The sequence below is a fragment of the Lampetra planeri genome, chromosome 12, assembly GCF_965212315.1.
Source record: "Lampetra planeri chromosome 12, kcLamPlan1.2.h2, whole genome shotgun sequence".
In the NCBI taxonomy this organism is placed as follows: Eukaryota; Metazoa; Chordata; class Hyperoartia; order Petromyzontiformes; family Petromyzontidae; genus Lampetra; species Lampetra planeri.
The window spans coordinates 5,671,993-5,690,956 of record NC_136118.1 but is presented as its reverse complement, the minus strand read 5'-3'; the positions used below and the strand labels follow the sequence as shown (position 1 = coordinate 5,690,956).

General features: G+C 42.2%; 3 protein-coding genes across 5 annotated transcripts in view; 2 read left to right on the top strand and 1 right to left on the bottom strand.

Annotated features, from left to right (window-relative positions):
- Nucleotides 1-3,205, top strand: part of LOC144721565 (receptor-type tyrosine-protein phosphatase alpha-like) — a 40,087-nt gene extending 36,882 nt beyond the window's left edge. For both annotated transcript variants that reach the window (XM_078599280.1, XM_078599281.1), the window contains one exon: nucleotides 116-3,205. In XM_078599280.1, coding sequence (XP_078455406.1) covers nucleotides 116-190 — 75 coding nt within the window. In that variant the 3' untranslated portion in view covers nucleotides 191-3,205. The remainder of the gene's footprint in view (nucleotides 1-115) is intronic.
- Nucleotides 3,206-3,301: 96 nt separating this feature from the next.
- LOC144721566 (progonadoliberin-2-like) lies at nucleotides 3,302-9,627 on the top strand. 2 transcript variants are annotated; one of them, XM_078599284.1, is made up of 4 exons: nucleotides 3,302-4,836; nucleotides 6,283-6,460; nucleotides 7,220-7,300; nucleotides 8,122-9,627. In XM_078599284.1, the coding sequence occupies exons 1-4, from the start codon at nucleotides 4,829-4,831 to the stop codon at nucleotides 8,191-8,193; spliced, it is 339 nt and encodes a 112-aa protein (XP_078455410.1). In that variant the 5' UTR covers nucleotides 3,302-4,828; the 3' UTR covers nucleotides 8,194-9,627. The 2 variants fall into 2 exon arrangements, with proteins under 2 accessions (XP_078455410.1, XP_078455409.1); XM_078599283.1 differs by having other exon boundaries at nucleotides 3,302-6,460.
- Nucleotides 9,628-12,334: 2,707 nt separating this feature from the next.
- Nucleotides 12,335-17,030, bottom strand: OXT (oxytocin/neurophysin I prepropeptide). The gene is made up of 3 exons (XM_078599718.1): nucleotides 16,905-17,030; nucleotides 15,962-16,163; nucleotides 12,335-12,480 (listed from the first exon to the last, which is right to left on the bottom strand). Exons 1-3 carry the CDS (start codon nucleotides 17,028-17,030, stop codon nucleotides 12,335-12,337), a joined length of 474 nt encoding a protein of 157 aa, XP_078455844.1.
- Between the last annotated feature and the right edge of the window lie 1,934 nt (nucleotides 17,031-18,964).

Sequence of the window (18,964 nt, the reverse complement as noted above, 5' to 3'; positions counted from 1 at the left end):
ATGTTGGTTGACTTGAAAATACTTGGTGTCTGTTGAATATCAGTCCCCAAGGAACAGTTTTTCAGCTTTTGTCATCCTTGTTTGTCATTGTGTTTTTTTCCCTTTCAATTTACAGGAGCAGTACGAGTTTTGCTACAAGGTTGTACAAGAATATATTGAAGCATTTTCTGACTACGCCAACTTCAAGTGAAGGAAAATGTGTATAAAAAAGCCCGTTCCGAGAGTGGGAGAGCTTGGCTGTAGCTTGATATAAAATTTCATTGATTTAGATTAAAGCCGCAGTCGATTCTCCACAAACTGATTCCTCCCCCCCCCTCCCTACATTCCAGGTCTTAATAAAAATGCTTTACAAACCACAGTGTATGCTTGCAAATGCAGTAAAGAAATTGCAATAAAATGTATTCATTCCAAATAGAAGGCAATGGTCATTGTTTGAGGCTTCAGTAAATTAGCCGCAATTCCAGTAGCCTTATTGCATGGAAAGTTTGAAAGCGTACCATGTTGAAGGCTCAACAAAGCTACAGACATATCTTTTGTGACCAAAATTAAAATAATTTGCATTGCACAGGGTCGACCATTCATATTTGAAAACAAGGTCTTTTGAAACTTAGTCATATGGAAGCAATGCCTTAGAGGCCTTCAACTATATTCCAATCTCTCAATTTCCTCTCTGGAGACATATTGAGAGTTGTACATACATCACATTGCCTTTTTATATGTTCTCTTTCGTAACTGAAACACGTATGTAATGTTATGAAGCAAGTGCATTGTCTTAATAAATGCACTCAATTGAAAAATATTCAATCAGCCTCTAGAATATGTAGCATGTAATGTGACATTTTCAGTTACCATTATTTAAACATCGATTACAAATGTATTATTTCTGTTCACTTACTGTTTTTATATAATAAAGATCGAAAATTTGGAATGGGGGGAGTAGTGGCGCAGTGATTAATGCATTTCACTCTGAACCTGGTGACCTGAGTTCAATTCCAGATCACAGCAAACATCTGTGGCCAGTTATATCAGAACCAGTCCTGCCCCCCCCCCATCACTAACCGATGATCAAACAACCCCCAAGACCGACGTGGCTCGAAGGATTGTAAATTATTCTTACATTTTCTCCCAATTTTATAAAACAGTTATAATTGGAATGCAATGTGGTTGATTCCGGTAGTCTGAGGGTTCCAGCACCACAACACTTACCATACGGCTAATAGTCCCTTTCACACCTTAAAAGCTTCCTACAGCACAGCTGAAGACATTTATTAGAACGAAATGGGGATGCACCCTCCTTTGTAGGGAATGAACCCCTTGGATCTTTCACTCCACACCGTGTCGCTGAGAAAATTGCCCATGTCACATAACGTGACGCATTGGAACAAAAAAAATTCAATTAATCTGACCTTATTTATCTCTTTGAATTCGTCTGTTCTTTACCATTTCTTTCAAATTCTGTACGGTAAGTGTATCTTTTTTTCCAGAACAAAAATGTCATCTATGCCCCGAAGTAATATACTACATGCAGATAATAACTTTCCTTTAACTTACATGGGACTCAGTACAGCAGTGAAGTGGTGACGTAATGTTTTGTGCACTGCAATGAACTGTATTCGATTGATGTCCAGTTAAGAGTGATGTTTGAACTGGTCCTGGGCTTCCTCACTTTTGTCGAAAACCCCATCACCAATGTCGGTAGCGTTGTGAGGACTTTTCCTCGCAGTTGATTAAGAAAGGGGCTGTAATTCTTTCATTGGGGTAACCACAGTTTTTGAAATAAATAAAAATAGATCTGCCCCATAACTCCCAATGGCACATTGTGTGGCAGGCTATACGCATGACCCATGTTCTCGCGCACTGACTTTGAACAGTATCATTACCGTCAATGCATGTTCTTTGATTATGCTTTATAGTTACTGGATATGGCTCAACACAAATACAATTGGAGTCTAGAGATCGTGTGCAGTTATAAGAGCTATGTTATAATTTGTTACATTAATGTCAAAAATGAACGTTTACAACATTGCCCCTTTTCCCAACTTTTTAGTCAAAGAGATTGAAATTGTATAGTATGCTATAATCACGTTGGTTACATTTATTTGTAAATAATTGCTGTTTATGCTGCCATTTTAAGCGGTTCCTCAATGTCGGTGGGATATTTTGCTACGCGCTGTTGTGATTTGCTTCAAACGTCACTTGGATATCTCATTTTTACGTGTACATGTGTTTTGGAAAATGCCTATGCGAGACATGTAAAACTTTAAGCAAATTGAATGCTTCTTTATGATGAAAATTTTAATTGGTTTAATTAATATTTTTGTCTTAGTCGTGACCGATTTTAACAGCAAGTATTGTACAAAAGGAAGTGTGGGGATGATGCTCTTTGGGCATTGAGAATCCACGAGGTACCGTGAGCACAAATTTGTAATTGTTAAACATTGGTTGCTTTTTTTTTATTGCCAAACAGCTGTTGATTTGAATTTTATAAAAATGAATGTGACACTCGCTAACTCTACAGTGGTTCTATTTGTGACTTTTGAACATTTTTTTTTAGTGCATGAAGCCAAAAACCCCAGTTCGTAATAACTTGTTAAAACCATGCAAGTAACATGTTGATTCTTGTGTAGTTTTGTAAATGTTAACATTTGATTCTTGCCAGCATGCACTTGTATGGTCAGCTATTGTTGCCTATGAGCGAAGTGTATCAATACAATCAATTCAGGGCTATGCTTCATTCCATGGGTATGTGGGACATTTTTAAAACAATATAGAGGCCATGTGAATAATTGGTAAATGCTAATTATGCTTTTCTAAGTACAAACGGTATGCTAACACATGGCTTTGTATACGTTACCTTGTTATTCAGGTCAATATTACCCTCGTGGTAAAGATTTGTACCCAGCGGGTTACCATTCAGGGCACTGGGAAAGAGAGGACCCTATTGCACCCTCTGGGTATAGTATTTCTATCTGGAAGGTAATAGTAAGTAAATGCATAAGTTGCGTACTATGGCATTGTGTTCTTCTTACAAGAGTGTTAATTTTAATATTTTCACGTATTTATTTTCTTTTTTTAGGATTTTAATATTAATACCTTTTGTTATTTCTAAATGGATGTTTCACAGACCCCTAAAATAAAGTATTAATCAATGTGAACCTACTAATGACATGCCGTTTACCTGATTAAACCATCTCTATGACCACTATTTGTTATTCTGTAAAGAGCATTCCTTATTCACGTTTGGTATTGCAGCTCTTGTGTTGTTTTAATTTTGCACGATTGCTGAGGCGGAGGCCCAGAGGCCCAAAACTCCAAGCAACCGGCAACAAACAGCACGATTGAAGGTGTAATAGACAAGTAAATGTTTTCATTAATTGAGCAAGGTTACAGTAACTTTGGAAAATAGCCAATGGAAGGGCATTCTAAAGTGCAGTGTGGGAAAAGGAACAAATACAAATGTTGGGACCTGCAGTGGGGTGAGTGAACACTATATGGAAGAGAGGAAAGTCAATCTAGTTGCCCAAGCATTCAACTTGGATAGAGGGATAATTTCATGGAAACCGTAACCATAGCAATAGCATCGCAAGTGTAATACAATGATCCATTGCATTGAATTGCTTAGGACTATACAGGGTGGTATGTCCCAAGATAGATAACACTGAGAGCTGGACTATGGTCAGTGTTGAAGAATTATTATCATAAGTCTACTGCTTCATATTGGGAATGATCAAAGGCGTCTCTTAAAAGTGAACAATCTCATTGTGTCCGCACAATTAGCTTCTATAATCTTAATTCGATTGTAATAGTTTGAGCACAGTTATTTTGTCAAAATTATACCCACAAGTTATAACCATCAGATCAAAAGCAAACCTAAGATCTATCGTTTGCAGTTTTTTTCCCGATTGTAGTACAATGTGCAATTTAATGTAATCATTTTTTCATCATTTTCCTCCGTAGCAGACTGGATTTCAATAGATTTCTTATGAAGTGCATGGAAAATTCGATCATTCGTTTAAAACTTTATGCCTCGAGATGTATGCAGGGCACACTTTAAATTCAGATCAGTCTCCATGTTCTCACACTGCATTCTTTACCGAGTTTAAATTGGGTTATCTGATTTAAATCCGCCTCTACTCAATTTTGTGCTAAAACGTCTGCTCCTTGTTTAGTATAACCATGCAATCATGCAACGGGCATACGTGTACAGCTATGTTATAATATATACGTTAATAATCGTGTACATGACGTGTACATTTCTAAATCATAACCGTATCAGTACCAGCACTGATGCTGGTTTGGGTGTTTTGAACGGTATCACAACAAAGACATAGAATGCGTTAAGCAAACCTCACAATAATACAGGATTATTATGGATATGTGCACCTTGTAACTCGTGGTAGTGCCTTACGCCGACAATCCTTACTTCTCCACCAGCTTTAACAGCGTTCTGGAAAATATCGTATGATCAATGAAACCCTTGCGTGTATGCGTTTCAAATAGTTTTGCTTTGGTGTTCAGGTGTGACGCATAACGTAAGATGTGCTCACAATGTCACCATCACGCTACTTTGTCGTCGTCACGTCCGTCTTTGGTCGATGGCGATCCGAAGACGCTATCGATTTTGGTTTTGCAATTCTCTGTCCCGCGACAACTCTTCCTCACCTCTGCTTTCAACCCGTGCCCTGCCCATGTCTCTCTGCGGCGGCGGCGGTGGCTATAAATACAGCAATGTGATGCACAGGGCAAGCTCCATTGCTGGCGACCACCACCTTCAGACACCACCTGTAGCTGTATACAACAAGTCGGCCAACATTATTACTCTTTTTTGATGATAAGGTAAGGCTTTGGATTATTTTATTCCTACGGATATCAAACCAAAGGCGTCTTAGAACTTGAATTTTAACGTCTAACAGACGCACGACTTTACACGCGATTTAACACATTTAAGAACATACAAATATGTTTTATATCTTTAAATTGTGTTATGCTCGTGTAGAGAAGTGTCTTATGATTTGTTTTGTGAGTGACAGAACTCAGTCAAGAATAATGTGCCATGTATACATGATAAAAGTGGGTAGTACTGTATTTAACTTATCGCTGCTGTTCTTAATTTGCGTCTGAAGTACCCTGAAAAGTTTAATCGACCAATTACACGAAAGAGCCAATTGCATTAAACATCTGTTCGCTGGGTATAAGTGTAATTACTGTTAAACAATGTGTTCTGTACGAACGGCACGCTTGGTACATCTGTCGGTAGCATGGGTGCCCCAAACACTTGAAGTCATGCTACATTGACTAGGACTATACATTCAATCTTCAGAATAACACTCGGTTCATCAATCTCGTATCCAAGAATACACATTTTGTACACAATTGTGCTCAACCTACACGAGAGGCGATCAAACCCCATACGTTGATAGTAGCAAAAGCGTACACGGCATTAGACGAAGACTGTATACTTCGTTTTAGACCAGTCATGTATATGCGATCGTGACCGAATGATACAAAGTATAATTATGTTCTAGAATAAATATTACATTTGACATATAGTCGAGTCTACGCTTAAAAGTTACAATTAAAATAAAACCCAACATGTCAAATTCGGGCACCCAGAAATGTAAGCCCTGTGTTTGATTGCTTTCAAAGGTCAGCATGAAGTTCTACATTTCTGAAAGTCTCGTGTTGAACATTCAAAATATACTATCATTACCAATGAGCCAAGTAATTGCCTCATGTTCATCGCGACGGTCAGTGTGGGATTTTGAAGGACGCGGGCAAATATCATTCGGCACGAATGTTAACCGTTGTCTGAAATCAAACTCAGGGGTCGTTGTGTTCATAGCGCAGTGCGTCTAACCACTGCACCATCGTTACACCCCAGTATTAAATCATACTAACCCTAAATAACGCATACATGTTGTGACGTTGCGTGAATTTAATAATAAGCATGGGTACGAAGTTTAATATTAATGTAGGTTAGTTTTATCTTTTGTGCTGTGTTCAACCTGTAGATAATCTTCCCTCGTCGGTTTGTGGTACTGGCACTTATGTTTGGAGTACTTTAAATCCCTCATGTGATACAGTTACTTTCGTTCTGATGTTTATTTGTTTTGCTTTTATAATCGTGTTGACCCAGGTCATTAAACTCTCATTGTCTCTTGAGTCCCCACCTATATTGGCTTTGGTGTATTGTCGTACCGGGAGGCAATGCCAGATAATAAAGCAATGACAATTGGAGATGAATGAACGAATCGATTGCTGTCTGTCCCTCGCGCTGTGGAGGATGGGACGCGTGTCACTGTCCCTGGTGCTGATCCTGTGGCTGCTGATGGCCCCGCCGGCCTCGCTGGGGCAGCATTGGTCGCACGGTTGGTTCCCCGGGGGCAAACGGAGCGTTCAGGAGCCGCCCCGACCCTCCTACGAGAGCGTCAGTCCGTCGGATGCTCCCCCCTTCACTCCTGTGAGCTCAGGTCTTTAGGCAGCGGTCTGGCATGTTGTTTGTTCACGCTCTCCAAATGGGTTTTCGGGTTGTGCCATGTGTTGGTCGTCAGGGAATGTCCGACGTTTCTCTCCAAGTATTGGGAGCTTCTTTGGGAACTGAATTCCGTCCATCCACGTGTTGGTAGCTTCTCTGTGAATTAACATAGCTAAATATGTATTATTTAATTATTCGATTATGACTATACACTTGTTTACCCTAATTCAACAGTAAAATTATAACCTTATATATATTTTGATCGAATCTGTTTATGTACTCGACGGACGTAACCGTCATAACCTATCTACCCAAGGCATCACACCAGACCAAGCTAGCACAGGATGAAAAGTTAAGTTATTCGGATTGCCTGTATGTGTAGTTAAATCTGAGCGTATGGTATCACGTACAGGTGTGCGTGAATTTTGTGTTGGATATGACCAACTCCATTCACATTTGCAACTGATTTAATAACTTTGTGGTATAATTTGTAACTATTGATGTTTTTATATTATTTTTAATTTCTTGTATACACTATATATAGGTATATTCTTTTGTTCAAGTTTATGAAGATTGTTTAATTTGTCTACCTATGTAACTTCGCCTGTCATTTCTCGCCATTGGCGCCACCCCCTCCACCCCCCCCCCCCCCACTTACGCCTCGCTGGGCACCTGTTGTAAAAAGAGCTTCATAGCTCCTCTGGTTCTTCCAGCCCAAATCAAATGTCTTTGCCTTTCACGCAGGTGCTCAGCAGAGCAGGCGCCGAATGCCCTGTCATCGCTGACACCGACTACCCACGCATACACCTTTTGCGCGACGTGCTGGTGAGTTTTAACGAAACTATTTTATTTTGCCAGGAAAAGCTCATCGAGCTATTAGCCCTTTTTCAGAGGAGACCTGGCAACGCATGATAGCTCATCGAAGTGGGTTATGTTATATGTGGGAATTTATTGTAGCAGCCAAAGAATCTAAATGCATGATTCTAAATGTACAGGGCCAAACCGGAGGACCTGGTAAAAAAAATCTACACTACTACAGGGAGAAAAATCACGCGAACTCAAAATAGACAGACATCAGGGTTGGGATGGAACCCACGACCTCCTGCGTACCAGGCGATACCCCATACCAAGAAAACACGCATTTGGGTTTCATCTTGGCGAAACCGCCGATACACAGTCGCTGTGACCATTTGTTTCATTGTTGATAACAGAGACATCGGCACGTTTCGGAATAAAAACATTGGACATTCGCCTCCAACAAGTGAATCGGGCTCAATGGGCAAGATTTGGTTATTAACAGAGACAAGGAAAATGTAATAAAACAAGACAGAATGAAAACCGGAGTTACGGTACCGCAGCATAGTCCCGTGAGCCACGTTTTAATCCTCGAATTAAGTAACTGCATCGTTATTACTTGTGATGATATATCCACTGTTGGATGAATGCATCCAATTAACAGTAAACCTAACATAAGTACTGTACATGGTATTTATATTTTGAGTTGGGGGGGGGGGGGAGGTTCGTATTGCAGCGTCTTATAACGGCACCAACATCCCAGACTTCTTGAAAGTCAAACACCCAAAATGCTGTGATGAGTATGATGGCCAAATAACAACGGCGGTGTGTGATGTTTGTTATGCACACAGGTGGAGTTAATGGAAAGAAATTCACAGAAGAGAATATATCATCGGAATGAAATGCGAAGAAATGTTGGTTAGGAAACGGATATCCATGGCCAGGACGTATTGCGAGCTTGTATTCGTGCATATAGTTGCTACTTAATTTGATTTCTCACAGCTTTATATGCTGTAATATATAACGTCTCACAAACGTACGCATAATTCTACGTAAAATTATACCTGATTAAACTTCGTTGTACCTGTATAGTTAAACTGTGTAAGCCATATTCCACGTTGTATACTAAACATGATCCGTCACTCCCGTTGGAACTTATTTTAAATATTTATTGATATATTACAATATGATAATCAATCTAAAATTGTGTCATCAGGTTAGTTGTTATCTAAGCTTATTATTTTATTGAATGTTTATTGTACAATATGGATATTGTAGTATTCTGCGTACGCAGTTAAATACTCTTTTCAGCAAAACATTTAATTTTTCACAAGACATATTCATTGCATTATAGCTTCCAATTGAGTATATTTATATGCATCCTTTATTATCTTCTTGGTTCTTTCGGTAAAGTCACGTAGAAGGTAAAGAATAAAATAATAAAAATATAACATAATAAAATTATTCTCACGACGTTTCGGCCACACCGCAAGCAGCCGTCCTCAGGGGAAGAACAGGTCTGTCGGAAAGACAGCGTCTGAATGAACACCACCACGCTTGGCAGCATATATTTAAGCTGGGTTGGAGGGGGAAGAGCGCCTTGACAAAGGAATTTGCATATCAAGAGGAATTTAGCATATTTATGGGAAATGCAGATATGGGATTAGTCACTACTTGTGGAATGTGTAGGAGGTGGGCGTATATTTCGTTGCTTCCTCTTAGTACCTTTCACTCGACGGTCAATGGTATTGTATAGCAGATTGTAATAAAGTCTACGTGACTTTACCGAAAGAACCAAGAAGATGAATCCCTGCAGTCACGAAAGCTTTAAATCGAAATATCCTTTATTAGTTTTATTTTCTGCAGTGTTTGTTTTTAATTAGGCCAATTGCTCACTGTGGTCAATTGCCATGACGTTCAAACTTCTAATACTATCGTCCCATTACCAGCTTTGGTGCTCAGATGCAAGTCTGGGATAATGATCATCATGGCCCTGAATATTGGACACTCAAGACATACGTGACATAGCTGATGAGTAAAAATGACATTAAGAGCTTCTCTCCTACCACTGGATTGCTTCCAATAGCATAATAAGGGTAACTAGTAAGAAGGAGATGAGTAATTATAGTATCCACAATGTGAATGATTCGGTCTATCATATTTTACAGCCTTGATTTTAGGGAAAATTCGCAATGGAAAAAAGATGTATCATGTTAGAAACACATTCTTGCGGAAGGAGCTGGTAGGAACGTTTGGTTGCTCGGTCAATGGCCAGGGTCAACGGCGGCGTGGTGTATTCCGCAAATATGCCCGACTGTGAGGGCGGGCACAAGCCGGCGTGAGTAGGTTAAACGTTGAGTTTTATAAGGGCACCACGGGGTGACCAGCCCCTCCCCACCCAGCCCCACCCCTCCCACCCCCACCCAGCCCCTCCCCACCCTCCCCACCCCCACCCAGCCCCTCCCCACCCTCCCCACCCAGCCCCTCCCTCCCCACCCAGCCCAACCCTGCACGACGGACGGACGGACACAATAATCCCCTGTGGGCTGGTGTAACCAGGAGGTTCCTACCAGTATAATAGAGCGACTATGATAGCAGTTGTAACTCGATGCCTGTGTGTATGAGGAGTTAAAACAGAAGCGAAAAGCTGACTTCTGCATTTGTGTAGAGATACTCATTTAGAAGTTCTTCACTATAAAAAATGTACTCGAACTCCGAACTTGAATGTGCTCTGAAGAAAGGGCCATTGCCTGAAACTTCACCTATTATATGTATTTTATTGTTCAGGGCAGTGTTGCTGGCGAGTGTGTTGAGGTTTGTTTTGGTAATGGTCCTTGTGTACACCACTGCCAACGCGGCAGAATCAGCAACCAATGTGTTTCACCGAGAGCACGCTGTCCAAATCGCGAGCTTCTTGTTTTTTTCTGGTTTCTTGTTTTGTTCTGGTTTCTTGTTTCTGTTCGACGGCGGTGTTATGTGCGAGTGGAACTGGTTTATCTTAAGGGATGGGCGAAACGGTGGTGGGGGGGGGGTCCGACCTGGAACGTTGCATAATAGGGTTTCCAAAAACTCCAGTCCTCGCAATCCACCACCACGCTCCGTCTTTCCGCGTCTACCAATTCACTCCCCGTTCAATTACAAACGAACTCGTTCTATTCTGCACGCGCCCGATGATTATTAAACACGCCCCACGTAACGCGCCAAGCAATTAACGCTGTTGACTTAAATAGTGCTTTCGATTTAAAGCTTTCATGACTGCAGGGATTCATCTTCTTGGTTCTTTCGGTAAAGTCACGTAGAAGGGAAATAATAAAATAATAAAAATAAAACATAATAAAATAATTCTCACGACGTTTCGGCCACAACGCAAGCAGCCGTCCTCAGGTGAAGAACAGGTCTGTCGGAAAGACAGCGTCTGAATGAACACCACCATGCTTGGCAGCGTATATTTAAGCTGGGTTGGAGGGGGAAGAGCGCCTTTGCTTGCGTTGTGGCCGAAACGTCGTGATAATTATTTTATTATGTTTTATTTTTTATTATTTTATTATTTCCCTTCTACGTGACTTTACCGAAAGAACCAAGAACAGTTAAATAGTGCTGTTTCGAATTAAGATGAAGAGCTCAGTGTGCGTGTCTGTACACGTGTTATTCGTGTTACATGTGTGTATGAGTGCGCGTGTTCTTTAGAGCACCACTTGGGACGTGTTTAACAATCGGGTGCGTGTGGCGTAGAAAGAGTTCATTTGAATGGGGATTCAATTTGGTAAATGCGGAAAGAAGGAGCCGTGGTGGTGGCGGTGATGGGTGACAGGACTGGAGTTTGAGAAACCCTGTTTTGGAATGGCGAACCCATCTGCTGAGCACAACCATCGACCCCGATAGATGAGTCCTGTTTGCGAATGGCTATTTTGTTTCTTCCTCCATGAAGCAGTGTTTTTAACGGTATATCAAATATTTCGACACATTGTGCTCACTGGGATTTCAAAAGCACGGCTACATCAGCGTTCGCAAACTGCTTCAAAGCGAATACATCGGGGTAACCGTTTAAAATGGCGCAATTAGCATATTCGGTAATTACTGCCACGTGTCCTTGATCTCATAATAGAGAGAAGTAAGAATCTTGCATTGTGTATTTTAATACCCATTATTAGTCTTACACTGCGGTATTCGACAAAGCCATTGCAGCTGCCGCACATTCATAATGAGGACAAGGTTACTCGGTATATATCCTTGCACGTGCGGTCGTGGTGTCTAGATTAATTGTTTCCCCGTCTTGTTTGATCTATTATGATTTTTTCTCCGGGCTCGCGTCTTTGATGTCCCGATAGTAAACATGCGTTCCGATCGTCGCGTCGCGCTGAAGGAGCCGTCCTTGAACTTTGCACGCACAGAGAGACGTGTGCGGTTTGATCGTGAAATAAACACATTATTTATTTAATCGCAACCATGCACCTGGTTCTTAGCACATTGACGGACGTGTTTACAAATAGGTTCGGTTTCTGTAAAATCGTCAATAAATGCTGGGGGCGGGAAGGGGGGTAAGAGACAGAGAAGCATGGAACACACGCGCGCACGTACGAGCGCGCAACACGAGATGTGGGTCCATGAGCACAGACCGGACACTTTCACTTTGTAGGTACCACCTGATGTGGCGTCACTTTAGCGATCTTCCAATGTCTTAATGTGGCCAACGACAGTGAAATTGTGCGCTGACCATTTGAATTAAGTGGGTTATCGAATAATTTCATTCTTATTCGCCGTATAAATGAATCGATACCACTTAAAGTGTTGCTATTGTAGGTGGTACCAATTTGTTTTTGTTCTGGCCCATGGATTAATAATGACAGCAGCGCGTCGCGAGGCTACACGTGTAGTGGTTGGAAATATTAGCGCACGTACCAAAAGCATACAAAACTCATTATACCAACGGGACGCCGACTAGAACAGTATGCACAGGCATTACGGGGGCTCGTGATTACATTAAGACAATGCGACCCTATCCGTATTGTTTAACACGTTTAGACGCTGCAAGTAAAACCATGCCGTACAGCGCGTGGACACGTGTCAGTCTCGCAGGCTGTTGGAGTTGATCAGTTCCAGCATCGCTTCCGCAGCCGGGGACTGCAGGCGGAGAGCGGAGTGCGGGAATGGGCGCTCTCCGGGGGAGTCTCCCCCTTCCCATCCACAAGACGCATCCTCCGCGCAGCTCTCTGCGAAGGCACACGTCGTGGCATCGTCACACACGTGGTGGCATCGTCACACACGTGGTGACATCGTCACAACCGTGCAACAACACCAAGGCAACTACCGCCATCATCATCATCATCGCTACCACCACCATCATCGTGATCATCGTCGCAATCACAATGATCGCTAACATCATCATTCATCGCTACAACTGCCACTATGATAATGTCCATCATCGTCATCATCATCGCTACCATTATTGTACAGTACCACCATATCAACCATTACCACAATCGTTAGCATTATCCTGACCGCCATCACGATCACTACAACCGGCACCGCCACCCCCACCCCCACCAGCGTGCCCAAGTATTGCCTCGCATACTCTTAGGTTTTTTCGGTAAAGTCACGTAGATAAAAAATAATAATGAAATAAAATAATAAATGAAAATAACTCAATTAAATCACGACGTTTCGGAGGCAACACAAGTCTCCGTCTGTGTTGCCCCAAAACGTCGTGATTTATTTTAGTTATTTTTATAACTAATTATTTTATTTCCTTATTATTTTTTAGCTACGTGACTTTAACGACAAAACCTAAGACTATGAATCCTTGCAGTCACGAAAGCTTCAAATCTAGAATTATTGCCTTGCAGTCGTCTTTATCAAGGTGGATACCTCGGATCAGGGCCAGAGACATTGAAACGCAGCGAAACTTTACGTTAATGAATTAGCTCTGGGTAATGCTCCAAATGCGGCTCCCATCCTCCCAAAAGCACGTTTCGAGAGGTATTCTACACGATAATCGTACAAACAGCGTCGGACCTGAAATGTTGGTGTCTCTCTCGCACCGACATTGATCAAAAGACGGGCATCAAAAGGAACACTGACAAGCTCCAGGGGTCAAGAGGTCACCGTCTTGAAGTCCAATAAGTACGGACCAGGGGATCAGGGGTTTAGGGTACCGAGTGAAGGGCGCGTGTTTTAGACATTGCACGTAGACGGATCTCAACATCAATGAACCCAAAACCCCCTGTAGAAACACCTTCACAACCAACCAACCGCCCCAAGAAAGCCACTGGAGCTATGCACCTTTAAATCTGAATTTAAACTCATTTTGTTTCGAACTGCTTTTTGCGTTGAGTTTGTTGTCTTTTCCCCGCACCTCCGATTAACAATGTTGGCTACGTACGGTGCGAAATAAGTTGAACATACATACACGTGTAAAAAATAACCAAGTTTACGACGTAAAGAAGGTGCAGAGACACAGACTGTGGCGTATCCACCCACTCTCTGCGGCATTGATCTGAATATGATATTGTGTGGTGAGGAATGCGTATAAAATCGAATTGCTATCAATGAAAAAATTCGAGTAATGTGGGTTTATTTTTGTGATATGATGTGTGTCTATATGTGGTTTTTGCATGTTTTGAGTGCCAGTGATGACATAGAAAAGTAGAGTCGGCGTTACTAGGACCACACGTTACAGACAAAAGAATATGTAGCATATATTCATTTGAAAGCATTGAATATTCTTTTGAGCCAAAAGATCCATAACTGCACGGGGTCAGCTGCTTTATTTTTGGAATGGGGGAAAACACATTGGAATGGATGGGATGACAGATGGGTGTCAATTAGGATGGGATTTCAACCAGAATCAAGAATGGCTGGAATCCCATGTGTCCCCGCAATGCGTTCTGAGTGAAGGGCTCTACGTGGTCACAGCTACACCATTTCAGAGGTCCTGGTTGAAAATACTATTTTTATATTTACTATTTCTATTTGACCAGGCAAGGCCCACTGAGCTATACAGGTCTTTTTAAGAAGCAACCTGGCCACAAATGATAGCTCAACGAATTGGCGTATTATGTGGAAATGTACAGCAGCCAAATACTCTTAACGTGTAATGTTGATTATAAATGTGAAGGGAAAAACCGGAAGACTCGGAGAAAAATCCACACGACCACGGGGAGAACATACAAACTCCAAATATACAGGCGTCAGGGTCGGGATTGAACCCACGACCTCCTGCATATCAGGCAAGGGAGTTTATATCTCGCCACCGCGGCGCCCATATTATGTTCAAATGGGGGCTTTTTCTACGTTGTTACTGCAGGAAGCCTTCGACTCTCTTAACTTGGTAAAAGTAGCAATGTACACGGTGACAATACCTTTGGCCATACAACACAGATTGGTTGGGATCGACCCGTTCATGATGTGTTGCTCACATTTTACATCAGTGGTTTTGCGCTGTGACCCCGGCTATTTGAGTTCGATTCCCTGCTACGGCTAAATCAGTGCTGGGCTCAATCTTAACCAATGCGCACTAATCAGCGTGGTGGAGTATGGCCAAGAAATCCTCATCATCCAGCAGTGGTTTGACAAAGGGAAATTCATAACGTTTTACAGATGCATTGTTTATAAATATGAACCGCTGAAAGCTACTATTATGTTTTAAGAAAATAAAACATAAATAAGTTCTGTGACGAGTTTTTTTTAGCAAGCTTGGTAACCGTGCCTTGTGATCGAGGGATGGAAATTAATGTGACAACAAGGGGTGTGAACTGGGGTTCATTTACTTTCCACTTTCCCTTGGGAAATAACTTTGCCTAACTCCGCCATCTCCTACCGCTTCCCTTGTTGCTGCGCACCTGCAATATTAAATTATCTGTGTTGTAGACGGAGCGCTCTTGACCAATAACATCTAACAACCCAGCATTATTGGCTGAACAATCCTGACTCGACTGATAAGACCATTAAGGTTGAAACCAGTCCAGAGTGCACTTGTTTAAACAAGTGCTATCTTCATAATATTGGGTTGGAAGCCCATAATAGGCTGATGCACTGCAACGTATGTTGTTTTAACGTGTAGAGATAAGCGGATACTATTTATGTATTTCATTATCTCAGTACGGCGCTAGCGTGGTACAGATGTAGACATGGCTTCATTTCAACCTGGTCGGTGATCCAGGTGAAACATGTTTCCACATCCAGCACATCACGTGCAGAATAACGAATTGTTTTGAGTCAGTGAGACTAAGAGTGCTTTACATCACATCTCATCTAAAACACTAGAAAAAGGCACCCCCAGTGACAGCTGCCCCTATAGGCACAAGGTGACTCAACACCTGGCCTGAAAACGGGTATTAGTCTGCCAGTAGGGGCGACCATTGCTGTATATAATCTCAATTGAGCAATTTTAAGTAATGTGCGGGTAATTTTCGAATTTGTATTGCTATGTCTATGGCTACTAGTCTCTTGTAACCTACTTCTGAAACGCTCTTCCTTCCGATATTAGGAATCCACTGGAGCTATGCACTTTTAAATCTAGATTGAAAACTAATTTCTTTTAGAACTGATTTATCTGTTTAGTTTGTTGTCCTTCCCCCCGCACCTCCGATTAGCGCAGTTGGCTACGTACGGTGTGAAAGAAGTTCGATATACATACACACGGAAAAAATAACTCCGTGACAAACGAAGCCCTGGGCCGTTGCAGAACCTCACCTGACGAGCAACACAGGCCGGGAGCTCCGCACTTCCCCCCGTGGCCGCACGGCTCCCCTCGGCTCTCGCACGGAGACGGCATCAGTCGCTCGGCGCGGCAGATGGCCACGTCCGGGCCACCCAGGCGACAGCCCATGGCCTCCCCGCAGCAGATCCTGGGTCCTAAGCATCGGCCCTGGCCGCCTGGCCCACAAGGCAGGCACTGGCGTCGTCGTGGTCGTTGTCCAGGCGTCACATTTTTGTAAAGGAGAAAATGCGATAAACAGTGTGGGTGGCGTTTTTTCGTTTGACACCGAATGTCGCTTGTGTATGCGTACTCACATGCCAAGAGAGAGAGAGAGAGTGAGTGGGTGACTGCAAATTCTACTTCTCGCGTATGGCTCTAGATTGTGTGTAAAACGCTGAACTTGAATAGCGAGGTTCGTGAGCCACAAGTGTGGTTTCGTTGATATACTCGAGGTTCCTGTCACATCTAAAAGAAATTGACATTGCTTAGTTCAGACATGTCACGGTGCATAACACGACGTTTGGCTACGTACCCTGCGAAAGAAGTGCAACATATGTATTGTCAATAGCGGAAGACCAATGCATTATTCCCAAATGTAGACGCTATAAATATCTGTCTCTTGCCAGTTGCATAAAACAATCCAAAGTGAACATTAGCTGTGGGTAATGGAAATGTTATACGTAAGTGATTTTATGCAACTGACCCTTGGCAAACAAGATACCACTGCTGGAACGCGAGAGAAAACACACATTTTAAGCGATCAACTCTAATCCTTTTCAGCGCGCACATGTTGAATCACTCTAAAGTGTTTCTAAGGAAAGTGCAATACATTTAATTCAACGACATCGTCACAAACTCCCTCGTAGCGGCATGCACTTTAACGGCGTTCGCTCAAACCGAGACGAAAATCGTGTCCGCACTCGGTTGAGGGCACACCTGCCGGACACTGTCGGTGAGATCGCGCTTTCCTCCCCTCGGGCAATTCTGGATGTAACACGCGGACGAGATCAGCACCAAGGACAGCACGCTGACAGCCAGCGTTAGAGGTGCGCAGCGAGCCATGGTGTCGTTACAACAACACTCGTCTGAGGCAAATGCGACAACGATAACGGCAGCTCGTGTCCTAATGCAATCCAATGATTAAGATGTCGCCTTATATACGATGAGAGTGCTCCTGATCCTCATCGCTAGCACATACCACCCCCACGAGACCCCCACCACCACCAACTTCCCCCCCAACATGACCATAATCGTACACGCGAACAAACGCATACACACACACAGGTGTGTCACATGACTAAGTAATGAGACATTTACAGATTTCTATTCCCGCTTTCAACGTGAATCAAAGTGCGGCACTCCATCAATTTTCTCGCCTACAATATTTTGGCCCGCACATTATCCCGCTGTTCAAGCAACACTTTTTTTTACGAATTATACGCATATAAAATGCACGCGCTAAATGTTGAAAACGCTTTCAACAAATGAAAGCCCTCATTTTGGACACGCAAGTCCTTGACGCCGACTGTGTCCCTGAGCACGTACAATGCATTATCTGCTGTGCACAGACTAACCGAATCACATTACTTTGTACTGCAAATTGACGTATATCTATGGACGCGCGGAAGTTGGCGGCGCTGGGTCATCTCGGACATTTAAAGCACGATGCCGCAAATCACTACATTAGGAGTCTTCAATGGCTGTCATGTTTTGCCAGTGTCTGACATTGTGCGAACAACTTAGGCCAACTAATCCACGTAATTCATGTTTACTCACTGCCCGTGCATGCTTTAATCCCCTTGATTTGCGTATTGAAGGCCAGACAGTAACAAACACATTAAGAGTTCTGCACGGTGTTGTTGCACTTTGGTGAATTGCTTATATATGTGATATATAATTGGCGAGGCACGAGTTCTGAAATAGGAGGCTTCTGTCCGCTGCATGTTCAGGCGTGACTGGATAATATACCTAACGACTTAAATGGCAACGTTTGTGTTATTTGGGTTTATAATTAATGTATGAGTGGTGTCAAGAGTTCGAGCATAACAACCTCTCCAAAAGGAACTCAACTTCTGTTGGAATAACTGCACTCGTCTTCTAGAAGTACAACCCTCTACTTAGCAACCATTTATTATGGCCACTGTCCGATGGTTTGCAAATGAGAGACTTGCTTTGGAGTGTGCAATAGGATTGTGATACGCAGGCTGTAGCAGCTCAAACACTTCATTTTCTAGAATCAGTTTCAAATCAAATAAAATTGGACATCTGTGAAAAAGAGCTTTATGGGTCATCGGATTCCTCCAGTAGAAATACAAATTTCTATTCTGAAATTGGAGTTTAGATTTTGTAAGGACAATATCAGATCCTTTTTTTCGCAGATAGATTAATTAATGAAAAAAATTGATTAATTAATTAATCAATTGCATTATGTAGTAATTCAACGTGTCTTCGTGCTAACAAAAGTGACGTCACCAAATCCGATGTGACACCACTATTGGCAGAAAAATTACGGGCGTGATTTAATGTCACGTTATTTGCCCAGACGTCAATCTTCCGGATCATCCAATATTTTATACCTTGACCTGGTTTTCTGATTATCTTGGATGAATATGAAAAACTGGGGAGCACGTTCCTAGATTAAGCACACGTTACTTTGTATATAGCTAATATTGGTGTCTTATAACAGAGATTTTCTCAGCTTTTTTTCAATGGATATCTGGAATAAATTTCAATTTCAATTGTTCCTACCGTATGACCTGTGCTGGGCAGAAATGTATTATTTCTAGAATTGAAGCTTTCGTGACTGCAAGGATTCATATTCGGTAAAGTCACCTACGTGACTTTAAGTCACCTACGTGACTTTACCGAAAAAACCTAAGAATAGAAATGTATTATGTTTATCCCTTCCATTCTTCATTCAGGCGAGCCACTATGTATAAAAAATGTAGTTGTAAAGGAAAAATAGCATCGACATGACCTGATTATGTTTAAATTGG